Source organism: Periplaneta americana, chromosome 5 (genome assembly GCF_040183065.1).
Source record: "Periplaneta americana isolate PAMFEO1 chromosome 5, P.americana_PAMFEO1_priV1, whole genome shotgun sequence".
In the NCBI taxonomy this organism is placed as follows: Eukaryota; Metazoa; Arthropoda; class Insecta; order Blattodea; family Blattidae; genus Periplaneta; species Periplaneta americana.
The window spans coordinates 18,089,467-18,108,028 of NC_091121.1; the positions used below are offsets into that span (position 1 = coordinate 18,089,467).

At 33.8% G+C, this 18,562-nt stretch overlaps 1 protein-coding gene across 1 annotated transcript; it reads right to left on the minus strand.

Annotated features, from left to right (window-relative positions):
* Positions 1-690: 690 nt before the first annotated feature.
* LOC138700574 (glutamate receptor-like) lies at positions 691-13,411 on the minus strand. Its single transcript, XM_069827156.1, has 5 exons — positions 13,295-13,411; positions 10,218-10,511; positions 7,508-7,602; positions 4,176-4,352; positions 691-937 (listed from the first exon to the last, which is right to left on the minus strand). Exons 1-5 carry the CDS (start codon positions 13,409-13,411, stop codon positions 691-693), a joined length of 930 nt encoding a protein of 309 aa, XP_069683257.1.
* Between the last annotated feature and the right edge of the window lie 5,151 nt (positions 13,412-18,562).

Here is an 18,562-nt window from a genome sequence, read left to right on the forward strand (position 1 = left end):
AATTTGTTGTCTGTAACAGATATGTCATATTTTTTCTTATAATTTGATGTCATGTTTTAAATGTTTCGTACAGTAATTAATAGGCCTAGCTCTTGTTATTACCACTAGACTGGAAATGATAACATGAATAAAGTAATAAGATCCACTTACTTCGAATTCATTCAGAATGGCTGAATTGTGAACGACTGTCAGCTTGTAGTCTCTCCTTTTGAGCAGTTCTTGGAAGTTATTAAAAGGCAAGACGTACGACTGCACGGCTAACGAGGAGAAGAGAGTAGCCGAGTACGCAGCGAAAAGAGTGATCGAAAGAATATTCATCGTCAAGCACAGGATCCTGTACGAGAGCGCAGTAGGAAGTCCCCATATACCTATCAAAGAAGCGAAATAAAACTTTATTAAACAAGCACTAAACAAAATCCTGCCATAGGATTCGTTTAAGAAGTAAATTAGTCTTTGATAACAGAAATAAAATTACTGTCTACTGAAGATAAATCCATTTTTAAACATTTCGACCACCTGGAAAGAGAAAAGATTGCATATTTTCGTATATTCAATTAGTTCCTGAACATTTTGACCTTGAATTGTATGAGATTACAACGAATAGTCCTATATACAAATGGTGATATACAGCAACTTTGTAGTGAGCTCTTGATGACTTAAAATGTAACGAAAACTTTTCGTTATAATGTATTACAGAAGTTGACTGAACACTGTACCTTGTTGACAGAAGATGGCACAAACGTGGTTTACAGATATCATTGCAGCCGCTATTCTGCCCTTGCCTTCTTGCAGCTTCACGATTCTTACAACCGTGAGACAAACAGCCAATCCGACCATAGCAATCATCTCAGAGATCCATAGTTCTGCGCTGAACGGGAACACAAAATTATTCCATTCGATGTCTCTGATCTGAGTTCCGCGAATGAACACGCAAATGCTGTGGACAAACAACATATTTTAGTGACGACTGTACTACAAGCTACACAATGCCGTAAAATCTCTTTTTGCTACAACGCAAGCCTTTCATCCAGGAAGTCCGAATTCGAAGCACTTTTGCCCCTTTAGGCCTCTCCATTTTATCCTCGGTCATCCAACATTTTCTCTTCTTGACGGTCTATACATTACAGCTTCCGTTGGCATTCTTTTTGGAGACATGCGCATTAATATTTCTTTTTTTATCGTCCTTTATAGTATTATATTATAGCTTATGGTATTGATTGTACTCCTAGTTCTAGACTTACATCGTCTTTTCGTATGTGGTCATAATTGTACAACACTTACAATCTGAGGAATTTAAATTCTAATGATCCCATTTAGCACCTTATTTCCTTGTTGCCTATTATTCTGATTGACATAAGAAAATGGGAATAGCCATTATTTTACAGAATTTTATTTCTCTTTCCTTCATGTTCCTCTCTTTCAAAATTCGTCTTTGACGCAACAGTAGACTAGTCCTGGTTATTCAAATTTTAAATAATATAAAATCTCATTAAGAACCATCAAAGACATTGGCGTAGCTCAGAAGGCAGTGTGTTTGCCAGCTGATCCTGGGTTTGATCGGGCGCGAGTTCGATTCCCGCTTTAGCGAATTATCTGATCAGTGCCTTCCGAGGTTTTCCCCAGTAGCAGTAGCAGTAGCATTGAGTGGTTAGAGGCGGATTAGGGACGACCCTTCAGCACTTCGGCTCGACTCCGAATTATGGGATGAATGAGAATGAGGTGTACCAGTCCACTGGCCGCATGAGCCCCTTAGCCGCTCACCTAATGGGCCTCCTAAACTCTCCCGTCTTAAGTTTACAAGTAGCACACCATTCATTCCAACAGCCCTTCTGAAGTGTTACAGCATCCTCGGAAGTGCTCTTAAAGAATGAATCCTGGCAGAGATATTGTGAAAGGCTGGGAATCCAGAGACGGTTTCGGAGAGGACGCCCCTCCTGCAAGCGGACGAAGACATGCGTCATGACCTGAATATGCCTAGGGAATGAGATGATGAAAATGAATGATATGAAATGAGATGTGAATTCTTTTTCTACAGGGAAGAGAAAGAGAAATGGACCGTGGCAATGAAATTTCCAATCCGGTATTTGCCTAAATAACTGGAAAACCACGGATAACCCAAATCAGGTTGGTCGGTCCGGGGATTCGAACCGCGGAACTCCCGAATGCGAGTTCCGTGCTTAACGCTTGACCTACCTCGCTCTCTTTTCCCCAAACGTAAGCCGAATGTCAGGTAATGTATGGTGAATCCTTGGCCTCATCTCGCCAATTACCATCTCGCTATCACCAGTTCCATCGACGCTAAGTAACCCAGTAGTTGATACAACGTCGTTAAATAACCAAGTAAAAAAGGAACCATTAATTTATTTCAATAAGCATATCACTTTTAAAACTGATTTCCGTAATAATATTAAAGTAGACTAATAACAGAAATTATTACATTTACTTAAACCGTACATTTATAAGTGACACCAGGCAATTTATTATTATTATTATTATTATTATTATTATTATTATTATTATTATTAATTATCACTATCATCATTGCTATCTCTGTTTTACTTTTTTTTCTTGTAGTAGCTCGATGAGAGATCTATAGTGTTCTTTTGACCCTGTTGACCCTCTATAGGGTTTTAATTTAATTTGTATTATTTTCATCAGTGTTTGTATTTCTTTTTTGTATTTATATGTGCTATCTGGTAGGATGGAAGAGAAGGCCTTATGACCTTAATTCTATCAGATTAAATAAATAAATAAATAAATAACTAAATAAATAAGTAAATAACTAAAATAAATAAGTAAATAAATAAATAAATAAACAAGTAAATAAATAAAGAAATAAATAAAACAGTAAATAAATAAATAAGTAAATAAACAAATAAGTAAACAAATAAGTAAATAAATAAATAAGTAAATAAATAAGTAAATAACTACAACAAATAAGTAAATAAATAAATAAGTAAATAAATAAATAATTAAATAAATAAATAAGTAAATAAATAAATAAGTAAATAAACAAATAACTAAATAAATAAGCAAATAACTAAAATAAATAAGTAAATAAATAAATAAGTAAATAAATAAATAAATAGATAAAGAAATAAGTAAATAAATGAGTAAATAACTACAACAAATAAGTAAATAAATAAATAAATAAATAAATAAGTAAGTAAATAAATAAATAAGTAAATAAACAAATAAGTAAATACATGAGTAAATAACTACAACAAATAAGTAAATAAATAAATAAGTAAATAAATAAATAAATAAGTAAGTAAATAAAAAAATATAAAAAATAAATAAACAAATAAATCAGTAAATAAATAAATAAGTAAATAATCAAATAAGTAAAGAAATGAGTAAACAAATAAATAGATAATGAAATAAATAAATAAGTAAATAAATGAGTAAATAACTACAACAAATAAGTAAATAAATAAATAAGTAAATAAATAAATAAATAAGTAAATAAATAAATAAGTAAATAAATAAATGAATAAATAAATAGTAAATAAATAAATAAATACATAAATAAATAAATAGATAAATAAATAAATAAATAAGTAAATAAATAAATAAATAAATAAATATTTGCGATTATGAAGAATCTCCTCCTGTACAATTTAGGAAAAAAAACAAGTTTGTATATTATAATAATTTACTTCAGTTATGCTTATCTTTTTTTAATTGTTTATTTTACGACGCTTTATTAAATGCAATGGTTATCTAGCGTGAGAATGAGATGAAGGTGATAATGTCGGCGAAATGAGTCCAAGGTCCAGCGACGAAAGCTACGCAGCATTTGCTTTTAATGGGTTGTGGGAAAACTCCAGAAGAAACCTCACCAGGTAAATGTCCCAATCAGGATTTGAACCTGGACTCGCTCGTTTCACAGTCAGACATGCGAACTGTTACTCAACAGCGATAGATGTTTGTATTTTTAATGATACCTAATGCAGACAATAAAGTACACATCCAAGAATATAATTGGTAACATAATGAACACGACTTAACTTTTTTTCATAACGCGTAGAACGTAAAATCAGAAAGTATACGACATAATTATAATCATTTTATGTAATGCACAATATACAGAATAGCTCTGGTAGGCAAATGTGATACGCGTTATGGATGCGCACAGAAGTACGACAGGGATTTCTCGGTGGTCCTGATCTTACCTTGACTCGTAGACGGGTAAAGTGAAGTCCAGGACTCGACGTCGCGGCTCGTTGATGGTGAAGTCCCCTATTGCGATCTGCGCTTGTCCTTCCATAAGTAGCGGCACCATGCCAGACCATGAGCCGTTCGCACTGAGAGAGCCGTAAGAATTGTCAGCAGGAAGTACCAATCGCGTCCTTCAAACGAAATAGATGTTTAACATAAGGTTGTAACATAGTAATGTTATTTCTACTCCTTTTTCCCTTGTTTCAGTGTTATTGTCATAAATAGACACCGGCATGATATGAAGAAATTTTTGACAAATTATGAAATTTATTTTGGCAAAATATGGAAATGTGAAATAAATATTTCAATGCTAAGTAATTTGTCAAATTAGGGATATAATATATGCATAGGCCTACTGTGTACTTAATACATAAGTTCAGCATGTAAATGAACTTATTTTTCCACAATAGGCCACTGAAGAATATTATTGTACAATTCTTGATATTCATGTGGTATGTTTTTCATTTCATTTTTATTTAATACTATACACTTAAGCAAAATGACACATACTAAGACACTGGAAAAGATTCAAAAACGGGCTCTCAAGTGTTGTCGGAAAAATTCACCATTAAAATGGGACACACTCACGGACCGGAGAACGCGAATTCGATTATGCGCACTGTTCAAAACATACAGAGGTGAGCCTGCCTGGAGAGAAATAAAAAATAGGTTGCAACCGCCAAATTACTCTTCAAGGAACGACCACTCATATAAATTGAGGGAAAGAAGACAGAGGACGGACACTGGAAAGTTTTCTTTTCTCAATCGTACTATCAGGGACTGGAATGCTTTACCTGCAGACTTACTAAAGGCTTTATCAACAACCAAAAACGTATTTAAAAATAGGCTTAAGGACTTTATTAATAGACGGTAATTATACACAGTATGTAAAGGATGTAAATGATATTTTGTTATTGAAGTGTTGTATCAGTGAAGAATTATGTTGTGTCAGTGAAGTGTGTTGTGTCAGTGAAACGTGTTCCTGTCAGGGAAGCTTTATAGTTTATAGTGGCAGTGCAAAGTATTTGAACAGTGAAATGTTTTTGAAGTGTTAGTGAAATCAGGATAGAATCAGTGAAATGTGTCGTAGTTCCAGTGCAGTGAGTGAGTTGACAGCGAAATGAGTGTAATGTGGAAAGGTACTTGTGCAGATATGAACATATCATACTCGAGGGTTTTAGTTCGAACTAAGATTTAAGATACAAATTAGATTTATTTTAAATGTTATTTTAAGTGATCGTGCTTCATTTAATTTAGGATATTCCCTATTATTATTATTATTATTATTATTATTATTATTATTATTATTATTATTATTATTATTATTATCATAAATTATTGTTAGTATTAATTATTTGTATTAATTACTGGTATTATTATTAACTGTATTTTTAATTAATAAGTTTATTATTGTCATTATTGAGTGTAATTAGTTACCACTGCCACCGGGTATATACCCATTGCAGTGTGAATAAATACATACATACATACATTAGGCATTGCAGCACGAAAGAGCAGGAGCTCGTGCTCGGGCGCAGTTCAGATCAGTTATACAAAATATATCACAAAATTAAGAGAGTTCATTGGGCACAATAACATTAATAAGTGGTAAAATATATACAGCATGTAATAATAGGGTCTATATACAAATAGAAAATACAAAAGTACATGAATATTAGAGTATCAATTTTTAAGTCAATCAGCTTTAATAATTAATTAATTAATCTGATTTGTTTCTTCAATCTATGTGTGTTAAGTGTACTTAGCTCAGGGTAAGCTCTAATTACTGTATTATATATTTTGTGTCCAAACTTTCTGTTGTGTTTTAATCCAGCAGTTGTGTGGCATTTGGGTGTATTTAGAAAGAAACTGTAGTTTTATCTTGTATGGTATTCATGAGGATCAAATTTAAATTTATTGTGGTTTTTATGGAAGTAAATCAGCAATGTTTGTTTATAAATTTGTTCTAGATTTGATACACCAAATTCCTGAAAAATTAATTTTGTTGGGTAATCAAAAGATTTATATAGACAAATTTTGATAATTCTTTTTTGGAGCAAATTTAAAGGATGGAGAGTCGATTTTGCCATTCCTCCCCAACCTAAATATACCATACTGAATTATTGATTGAAACAGAGCTAAGTACACAGTACGCAGAACATAAACAGGTAAATAAGAGCGTAGAATGGAAAATATGTGGATTGTTTTACGCAGTCTGTTACACAGAAAGGAAATATGCTTGTCCCATTTTAAATGTTGATCAATAATAATGCCTAAATATTTAACTAACATAGAGTTGTAACATAGTATTGCTATTTCTACTCATATTTCTCTTGTTTCATTGTTATTGTCATAAATAGACACCGCCATGATATGAAGAAATTTTTGACAAATTATGAAATTTATTTTGGCAAAATATGGAAATGTGAAATAAATATTTCAATGCTAAGTAATTTGTCAAATTAAGGATATAATATATGCATAGGCCTACTGTGTACTTAATACATAAGTTCAGCATATAAATTAACTTATTTTTCCACAATAGGCCACTGAAGAATATTATTGTAAAATTCTTGACATTCATGTGGTATGTAACGCATTAGTTTGCGTATATCGTCAAGCTTCTCTCTTTGAATTGAGACGATTTTGTCTGGATATGTCAATGAAGAAGGTAAATATGGTATTCTCCTTTGTACTTACAAACATTTTCATATGGGCAGATAAAAAAATTAATCTTTTTTTCTTCTATCATTTTAATAATGGCAAAAGGAAGTGTGTATACAAATTTTGGCCACTAGTGCCGTAAAAAGTAAGTTTACCTGGAGCCGTTTACAGAAAGATAACAAAATTTCATGAAAAGTTTTATTGGAACAGATATAGCAATTGTTGAGTTATTTTTCAACGTATTCACTACCAGAATTGAGACCTCTGTCATTCAGTGGGATCACTTTTTGTATCCATATGTCGTAGATGCCTGCCGTCTGGAATCGGAACCAATGTGTCGGCACATGTCTTTGATATGAGTTGTTTCTGTGCGCTTCCAGGATTTCACAGGTCTCCAAATGTGAGACGGCTATACTGACATAATATGTGGTTTCTGCAATTATATCAACAGTCCATGAAAGTCGAATAAACTCATTTCGCCACAAATAGTGACATGTTCTGTTTCTGCAATCCCTGATTCAGTTGTTATTTTTATTCCTGGATATTAGGGCCTATGTACAACAAAAATATGAGCAGCCACTTCCTTGTGGTTAGTACGATCTCTCAAAATTATTGTACTTACGTAAAATTCATTCGATATTCCAATTCCTTCCACACTTCACCTAAGAATCCAGAAATCTGTTGGGTGTCCTTGTTTATGGCCGTCATCGGAGGTCCCTGGAACATTACATTGAGATTTAGATCATATTTACTTGCTAGCAGATCAAACGGCATTCTGAACGATTATCTGGGACTCCATAAAGCGTCTGACATGTGCGATACAGAAAGTTTTCTTGGTCGACTAGTGACAATGGATGAAACATGGTTGCATAACTTTGATGCCAAGTCCAAAATTCAAGGCATCGAGTGTCGATATCGATGTTCTCTTCCGCCTCGCAAGTTTAGGGTACATGCCTCAGCAGGAAATATTATGACCACAAACTTCTGAGATTCTAAAATAATATTAATGGTTTACTATATGAATAGAGGTCAAACGGCTATTGGACAACACCACGCAGCATAACCCTGTAGTGTTCGAGAAAAGTGACACAAGTCACTTTCCACAAACCTTATAATTTATTGACAACTTACGGAACATCTGTTCGCTTGGAAAAAATACATAGGTATTCCTCCCATTACAATAATTCATACAGAAAAAAATCAAATCGACGTAAACCAGTGTAATTTGTGAATAAATTATCAAAAAAGGTTTGTGAAAACTGACTTACGTCACTTTTCCCAAGCACTGCAAAACTCACCTAAGCAATTGCATAAAAATGAAGAGGAGGTCCATCTCATATAATTTTGTGCCATCAGGACAACGCTATTGCCCACAAAAGTACGATTGCTATGAAAGTAATTTACAATATTGGGTTTTAACTTATTGCACATTTCTCTAACCTCCTGAACTATCTAGGTTTTAATTTATTGCACATTTCTCTAGTCCCCTGATCTCTCTAGGTTTCAACTTATTGCACATTTCTCTAATCTCCTGATCTGTCTAGATTTTAACTTATTGCACATTTCTCTAATCTCCTGATCTGTCTAGGTTTTAACCTATTGCACATTTCTCTAATCCCCTGATCTGTCTAGGTTTTAACTTAGTGCACATTTCTCTAATCCCCTGATCTGTCTAGGTTTTAACTTATTGCACATTTCTCTAATCCCCTGATCTGTCTAGGTTTTAACTTATTGCACATTTCTCTAATCCCCTGATCTGTCTAGGTTTTAACTTATTGCACATTTCTCTAATCCCCTGATCTGTCTAGGTTTTAACTTATTGCACATTTCTCTAATCCTCTGATCTCTCTAGGTTTTAACTTATTGCACATTTCTCTAATCTCCTGATCTGTCTAGGTTTTAACTTATTGCAATTTCTCTAATCCCCTAATCTCTCTAGGTTTTAACTTATTGCACATTTCTCTAATCCCCTGATCTCTCTAGGTTTTAACTTATTGCACATTTCTCTAATCTCCTGATCTGTCTAGGTTTTAACTTATTGCACATTTCTCTAATCTCCTGATCTGTCTAGGTTTTAACTTATTATACATTTCTCTAATCTCCTGATCTGTCTAGGTTTTAACTTACTGCACATTTCTCTAATCTCCTGATCTCTCTAGGTTTTAACTTATTGCACATTTCTCTAATCTCCTGATCTCTCTAGGTTTTAACTTATTGCACATTTCTCTAATCTCCTGATCTGTCTAGGTTTTAACTTATTGCACATTTCTCTAATCTCCTAATGTATCTAGGTTTTAACTTATTGCACATTTCTCTAATCTCCTGATCTGTCTAGGTTTTAACTTATTGCATATTTGAAGACCTCCCTCAAAGAAGGTTGTATATCATATACTTTTTCATATGATATACAACCTTCTTTGAGGGAGGTCTTCATTTCTCTAATCCCCTGATCTCTCTAGGTTTTAACTTACTGCACATTTCTCTAATCTCCTGATCTGTCTAGGTTTTAACTTAATGCACATTTCTCTAATCCCCTGTTCTCTCTAGATTTTAACTTATTGCACATTTCTATAATCCCCTGATCTTGTCCCTAATGACTACTTTTTTATTTTCAAAACTGAAAACAATAATTTGGAAGGAAAACGTTTGAAGTAATTGATTTTATCACGATGGCTGTAGAAGATTTCTTCGCAGATTAAAGTACTGCATTAAAAAAAATAGTGCAACATTATTAACATTACTGGAAAATACGAATAGGTCGAAGAAGGGGCTCGTATGATAAAAATAATGGTATTTCCTATGTAGGGAACAATAAATATTGTACACAACACTATAATTAAATATTATATTGATTAAAGTTTGGAAATATTCCAGTTTTACGAAATATTACGCTATTAGAATCGTCCGTTTCTCTGGCGGAACGTGTATTAATTGACTTCTCAATAACAAACCATACTGAATTATTAATTAAATTATGCTTTCATTTTTGTGTAAATCTCTTTTTTATAAAAGTTTCTGCGATTTCAAATATTGTAAGTCCTGATTAGAATTCGTAATATCTTTGTTCTGTATACAGCATACAGGGTGTTTACTGTTGATGCCAATTCAGTGCACAGTTTGCCCAGGCAGTCACATCTGATTTTCCGCCGAGCAGATAGGCCTAATTTTAACTACAGTAATTTATTCTTTTCTGCCAGTATTAAATGTTGAAAGTCGTATCATATAAAATATTATATCCCAAACATCGGTATTATTATTAAAAATAGCGTGCTAGTATCGTAAATAGTTCATATTATTTGCAACATATCTGTACTTCCAGAGAATGCTCGTACATGAACTGTTGTCGCAGTGACTACAGATCCTCGCAGGTCAGATATGCGGCTGTAGAAGCTGAAAGACGCAATTCGCAGGCCACCGCCGAGGCTCCAGGTGCCGAAGTGGGATACTGCTAGCTTAGAAGTTAGGCTGTACACATCAGTCAGCACAACTTCTTCCCCACGGTTCTGGGCCACGAAAAATAGGCAGTCTAGAGGAATATACACTCCACGCAGCGCTTCTTCCAATGAAGATTGTTCTTCCAAGTGCAACAACCAGATTGCATCCTGCATTCTCGTCGTCAAAGTCATCTGCAACAGCACGAAAGATGTAGAACACGTTTTTTTTTTATAATTTATGATGTACAGACACATTATTATGGCGTGATGCGAGAAAACGGGTGACTCCTGGCCATGGGTGGGCAACTCGTGCTCTCAAAGTGTCAACACAATCTCAGTGCAGGTAGAACGGACTCTGTACCAGCTGTACTGTCTGTGTGCGGTTCTTTCAAGACACGAGTTCGATCGCGTCTGCAGTAAGTGGCGGCTCGTTTTAAGTGAAAAACAATATAATTCCCAGATCATTTCCCTTTAGTTGCGAATAAAAAGAGAATTTTTAAATTAAGAAGAGAGGTAAAGCTTTTATTCTATTACACTTTCTTACGTATGACATTTTATGTTACAAATAAACAATGAAGGTTTTAGTAAAGAAATACTGTCTGCATCTGCTTTAGAACAGCTAAGGTAAAAATGACATATCAACAAGGTGAGACTGATGTCAAATATCATTAGCACGTTTTGCGTGCGTGTTACAGAATTGCAAGACATATAATCGACTAGCTAAGATCATTTATGGATAAATTTGAAGTGCGGCAGTATCATGTAGAACATAGATAACTTCACTTTCTTTGACTATAAACTATCTTGAAAAGCGATAAGAAAATCTTCTTATCAAATATAAGACCCTACTTCAAGATCTACAGCAGAATTCACTGCTAAGTTTGGAGAAACAGTGACAATTGGCAAGGAATCGAAATTTTTCTGAAATATTTTTGGCTTACGCCGATAGAAAATCCTGAAAATCTATAGTTTGAATTAATAAATCTACAGAACAGCACGCCACTCAGATTCCAGCAATCAGGAATCGAACTGTTCGTAATGTTGCCTAAGTAGAATTTCCAAATATACTCTTTGCTCCCATCTATACTGTATGTGCTTGAGGCAGAGTTTAATACAAGAAAGAAGTGTAAAAGCTCTCAAAGTAAAGAAAGAGCTCAGAAGTAAGTTTATTTCGTCTGCTGTGACATATAAAAAAATATTTCCTTGAATTTGTTATTGTTTGCGAATACAGACTATTACCTTTCTGAGAACAAAGGAATACTCTTTAATATATAAATACTTGTAAATTCTAGCGTTCTATGTTTCAAATAAGACATATAATAAGAAATATTAACAAATAGTGTAATAATAAATAAGTGTTGCAGCTATATTTGTTGTATCTTGAAAAGGTTGTATTCAGTTTGTGTTTCCAGTACTAAACTAATTTAAAAAGCTAGAAAATAATATAATTCTGTTATGTATTCAGGTATAGTCTGTCTAAAATTACTATACTTATTGTATCATGCGTCATTCTGAAATTCAAATCATGGAATAGATATCACGATCACCTGCACGAGCCGCCAGAGCGCACCGTGGCTTTTGCAGCGAAACTACAAACAACTTGTAACTGCTGCGGCTGGCTCCGTCTGCCTTTCACTCTTCCAAGGTTTTTAGCACTTTGGGAGCACGAGTTGCCCATCCATGCTCATGGCCCACTACTAGCGTGGTTTCCGGCGAGAACGTAACTTCTCCTGCACTTGTACAGTAGAGGCAAAAAAAAAAAAAAAAAACCGGACCGACCCTTGTTGCTGATACAAAAGAATCCTGTGCTGTGTATTGTGTCAAACTGTGGTAATTTCAATATGGATAGTGAAGCCAGAGGTATGTACTGCTATTTAATGTAAAAATACGCAGTTATCTTTGCCGAATAGAGGTAGAAATGTAATATTGATGCCAGATGAAAATAAAAATCTCAGGCCCGGTTTCTTCAACCTTTGTTAAATTATAACAGAGTGTTATTCCATTTTAACTGTAAACTTAACAGTTGAAGCATTTCTTCAACTACTGTTAGTAGTAACAGGCTGTTAAAACCTATGTTAATTTAACTGCCCAATTTCATGCAGTTAAATCATTTAACTCTCTGTTAGCATAGAAGTATCAAATATGGCTGGTGCGTTAGATGCTGAACTTATATATCTGGATTATTTAGAAAATGATATCCATGAATACATAAACAGAGGAGATGATTTCTGTGATTTGACAGACTAGAAGTTCATACAAAGGTATAGGCTATTTTCTGCCAAGCCTCACTTTTCTCTTTCAACTTAGATTCGTTTGTTTGTTTATTCTCATTAATTGGTTTACACTGCGAAATAATTTCCAGCAGAAGGTTTCCTTCGAACGAAGAGAAATTAGTCCCATGATTTCTATTTGTTCCAGTGTTTTCCATTTCACAACAGCAACACAAATACGCCGCTCCACGCTATTGTGATACAGACGAGAAAAGAAGCAGAAATCAAACCTGAGAGAATAGAAAGACTTCTATCCTCTCTGAATCAAACAACGGAAACAAGCGAGAATCGCAATTGTCAGAGTTCAGAAAACAGAAGTGAGCCTATACTTGGTTATAGGTTATGGTTAAACTCTAGAATCTCTGGTCCTAACAGAGAGTTAACAAACAGAATGTTAAAATGTGAAATGTAAAGTTGAAGAAACGCAATATTTTTAACAGCAATTCGTTCTTTTAACTTACAGTTAATTAACGCTGTGTTAGGTGGATTTTAACAAAGGTTGAAGAAACCCGGCCTCAAAGTTTTTTCGTCTGTAAGTTTGAGGCGCTGAAGGAAACAAAAGACAGTAAGAATCGAACAAATGTAATAAATTTCATTGTTATAATTAATTATACAAGATGGATGTGTTTTGTGACTAGCAAAATTTGAATCTGTGACTCTGAAATCAGCTACAATTTGTAGAAATCCTTTAATATTGATGCTTACTTTTCTGAGAAGCGAGTTGCATGGTGAAAGTAAGACTTGGAGGGGTCTCTTGCTGACAACAGACGAGTCGTTCAGTGCCACTGAAGAGCTGATGCTATACCCAGCCAGTTCACGCATCGTGCCCGCTATTGTCCATTTTTCTGAAAGATGGCATTTAAGTGTGTTTAAATGCGACAGGCTCATGTGAGTAGATTTACTGGCATGTAAAAGAACTCCTGCGGGACAAAATTCCGGCACACCGGCGGCGCTGACATAACCTCTGCAGTTGCGAGCGTCGTTAAATGAACAATAATTTAATAATTTTTTAACATTCTCCTGTCTTTACAAGTATCAACATCAATATTTATTTTATGCTATTAAGGGGAGACTGCACTGAAAATCATGAAAATTTCCAAAACATTTTTATTAGCTATTTCATTGCTTATGGATTATATTTTAATCCCCAAATTGATTTAGTTCAATTCTGATTACATATACCTATGTTTATTTTTTAAATTAAGGCTTTAAGGGCGCGTGGCCTTTAAAGTCTGTCAAAATTATATTTTCATCTAAGAATTATTTGTTCCTTTTTACAAATTTATGTTTACAACTCTAGTAACTTTTTGTTCTAAAGTTGCCTCCCTGAAATTACTAGATGAATGTAGAGGAGGAGAATTTTAATAGGCATGTATTACATAAATTATTCATAGATTTCAGAAAGGCGTATGACTCGGTTAAGAGAGAAGTTTCATATAATATTCTTATTGAATTTGGTATTCCCAAGAAACTTGTTCGATTAATTAAAATGTGTCTTAGTGAAACTTACAGCAGAGTCCGTATAGGCCAGTTTGTATCTGATGCTTTTCCAATTCACTGCGGGCTAAAGCAGGAAGATGCACTATCACCTTTACTTTTTAAATTCGCTCTAGAATATGCCATTAGGAAAGTTCAGGGTAACAGAGGGAGTTTGGAATTGAACGGGTTACATCAGCTTCTTGTCTACTCGGATGACGTGAATATGTCAGGAGAAAATCCACAAACGATTAGGGAAAACGCGGAAATTCTAGTTGAAGCAAGTAAAGCGATAGGGTTGGAAGTAAATCCCGAAAAGATAAAGTATATGATTATGTCTCGTGACGAGAATATTGTACGAAATGGAACTATAAAAATTGGAGATTTATCCTTCGAAGAGGTGGAAAAATTCAGATATCTTGGAGAAAAAGTAACAAATATAAATAACACTTGGGAGGACATTAAACGTAGAATAAATTTGGGGAATTCCTGTTATTATTCGGTTGAGAAGCTTTTGTCATCTAGTCTGCTGTCAAAAAATCTGAAATATAGAATTTATAATACAGTTATATGACCGGTTGTTCTATAGGGCTGTGAAACTTGGACTGTCACTTTGAGAGAAGAACAGATATTAAGGGTGTTTAAGAATAAGGGGCTTAGGAAAATATTTGGGGCTAAGAGGGATGAAGTTGCAGGAGAATGCAGAAAGTTACGCAACACAGAACTGCACGCAGTGTATTCTTCACCTGACATAATTAGGAACATTAAATCCAGACGTTTGAGATGGGCAGGGCATGTAGCACGAATGGGCGAATCCAGAAATGCATATAGAGTGTTAGTTGGGAGGCCGGAGGGAAAAAGACCTCTGGGGAGGCGGTGACGTAGATGGGAGGATAATATTAAAATGGATTTGAGGGAGGTGGGATATGATGGTAGAGAGTGGATTAATCTTGCTCAGGATAGGGACCAATGGTGGGCTTATGTGAGGGCGGCAATGAACCTCCGGGTAACTTAAAAGTCAGTAAGTAAATAAGTAAGTAAGTAAGTGTTACATAAATATTCATTTGATTTTCAAATCCATTTTTCCGTAAGTTTATTTTTCTTGATTCAATACCAACTTTATTTATGACAAATATTAATCTATCTGGATGACATTTTTATTGCAAGTATTTAAGAGTAGCTGCATGTTTCTATGTAACTGTTTTGTAAGAAATGCTGCTAGTTTATTTTTTGTAATATATATTTTTATGAATGATAGAAAAACATTTTTAAATTTTCAAAAAATATTTGAAACTGAATAAAAGAGATATTTAATGAAATGAATGCATAGAAATATTTCCCTATGTCTTGCGAATGTAACTAAAAAGAATGCTTAAAATATAGGTTTTATACTAAAAACTTGAGTTTGAAAATATTTCTAAAAAAAGAACAAAAATAAAAAATCAAAAAACCAAAAACTTTTGGGGGTTCAAAATTTGGATTTAGTCAGTCTAGTGCCGAGGTCATGGAAAGCATGGGGCTCTACTTCCATGCCCCCCAAGTGCCTTCATGGCATGTTACGGGGATACCTTTACCTTTTTTTAGTCCTTTACATAGTGAAAATGCTCTCAAATTTGGTGAAGAAAAAAAGATTAGGTAAAAGTTGTCTGTTTTAGTGAAGTGTCCCCATAAATGCAGTAATACCAAAAGGGACACACGGCAGCATAAAAATATCTCACGAAATCACAGACATTTCGTCTCTAGATGAAAGCAGTTCGCAAGCGGTTTCAGCTGTGAAAGACGTCGCTTTAAAATCTATAATTTTGATGCTATTCTCGAACCGTTTACAGCAAGAGGAAAGATATTCAAATAAATAATGTCCTTTTCAAATACAAGTAGTCTGTATTTCAGAGAAAACAATGGAATAATCTAATGAAAACTGAAGAAAATGCCTTAAATAAAATTATATTACAAGTTAAGAACATGCACAACACATAGAAAGCTATTTTGTATATTCAAAGAAAGAAAAAATATAGAAAAGATGAGATAGTCTGAGATATGAAGAATGATTAGACAAGACATAAAATGAATGATGCATTACAAGAAGATATACTTGCATGAAATGTAAACTTACCTCTTTCATTTATGTTGTTTGCGGGCAAGAAGTTTACGAATCCACAGTTGAAATATTCGTAAAGGCCGGTTAAAATATTTAGGTTGAAAGAAACTGATGTACGACATTCTGTGAGGAAAGCTGAAGAAAAAATAAGGCTAATGCACATTAAATCTCTTGCTGCTGACATATCTAAGTCTTTTTATTATTACATTTAAAGCATTCACTGAATCCTTCACTCAAAGTAGTCGGTACTGCCTTATTATATACTATGAAGCATGATCTTATCACAGTTTCTTTCTATGTTGTTGCTTACAGAGTTTACAAATATTTTTATTCAGTGATGGCACTTAAAAAGTTTTCTTTAATTTTTATCGATTCCAGTACTTCACTCTTATCTCTTGTCAAAGAAATTACAATTCCATTTACATGTTACATAAAACTTATTTTAGAATAGATATGAATCATTGTTGGCAGTTGAGTATGTTAGTAAAAGTTTTAAGATCTGTTGGTCCAAATTCTAAGTGAATTATTAATATTGCATCGGCTACATTTCAAGCTGGAACCATTATAATTAATTTGATAGTGTAATCCATGGAGTCTGTGGCTCCAAAAGCTCTGAGACTGTGCTTTTTCTAAACGTCAAACCACAGTTGTATTAAATAGGAAAGTTATTTGGTAAATAAACTCTTAGATTAAACCTCTGGAAGTTTTGACACACATGTGGTCTCCTGAAAAAATGTTTTCCTTTTACTTGGTTATTTAGCGACGCTGTATCAGCTACTGGGTTATTTAGCGTCAATGGAATTGGTGCTAGTGAACTGATATTTGGCGAGATAAGACCGAGAATTCGCCATAGATTACCCGACATTCGCCATACAGTTGGGAAAAACCTCGGAAAAAACCAAACCAAGTAATCAGCTCAAACGGAAATCGAACCCGCGCCTGAGGGCAAGTCCGGATCAGCACAAAAAGTTATAGGAGCTTTCAGTATACAGAATAAGAGGAAGTGTGATTCTCAGATTTTGTGCACAGATGATGTACCAATATGATGGTATCCCGTTTCTTAAATCGGGTATTTCTCCGAGGTTATAACTAGAGCCCGGAATTTTAGATGCTAAAACTTAATATTGTTCCTCACTATAGTTTATAAATATAAAAGCCATGCCTCCACTTCTTTGAGATGTCATTCAGTATTTTTCCTTCGATACCGCTAAAGGTCTTTAATCCTCTTAACCCCACTTACAAATTAGTGCACGGTTTACAAGATCCATTGCTCAGTCCTTCTGACTCTGTTGCCTATTATTACGTATCGAACTCTTGTGAATTAAGCTTAAAACTCTACTCACGGGCACCACTACTATTCATCTATATTCCGTGTCATTCTTAACTTTTAGCACCTAAAATTCCGAGCTCTATATAACCTTCGGGGGTTTGTGTTTAAAAGTTATATACATGTATATATACATATATTTGAGGTATTTAGAGGAAATGTGATTTGTATCAGTTACATAAAATATTATGTTAATATTATATGGATAACGAATGTATTGACTTCACTAGAATGAAGACAATATTGCTTCCCTAGTTTTCGGAAACTTTTAATAAAATTCATAATAAAGTACCTTTATAAATATTACTACTTTATCTGTTACAGTGAATATTGTAGCTATTTTTTTTTTGTTTAGATGTATCCACGGGAACGTTGTGCTTTGATGCACTTCTGCAATTAACTGGGAAAGTTTTATACAGGCCTATTGTATTTATAAGATTAGTGCGAATGAAATGGTACTTTTATGACATTAGCAGTAAAGGATATCACAATTGAAATTTAAAAACAAATGTGCTGAAATTCCCGAGTGGAAGGACTTGCAGGAAGAAATATTATACGAAATGAAGAAACATTTTATTCTTTATTACTGAAAATATTCTAGGAAAGAAAATTTCGAATACAGTAAAAAACTGAGTATCTCAATAACTGTTAATATTGTTAAAACGATTTTATTTCAACTTTCTTTTATTGAATAAATCAAAACCAACCTTAGTTCCTTAACCATTAACAACTGCCGACATTAAAATTAAAAAAAAAATCGTGATGAAAATAGATAAATAATAGGCCTAAGACACGATGAATACTGTTTCAGATCTTAAGAGTTGTAAATGTCCACCATTGAAAGAAGCCACAAATATGTGAAATATCTGAGCATCATTATTGATCGTAATTCAAAATTTCTCATATTACTTATCTTCTTAAGAGGCTTCGTAAAACAATTTATAAATTTGTTAATCTTCGATTCTACTTATCCATTACAGTTCCACGCAATGTTTATAGAGCCCTTTTATTATCTATTATTCAATTTGGCATTATTGTTTGGGAAGAAAGCAGAAAAATTAACTTTAATTCA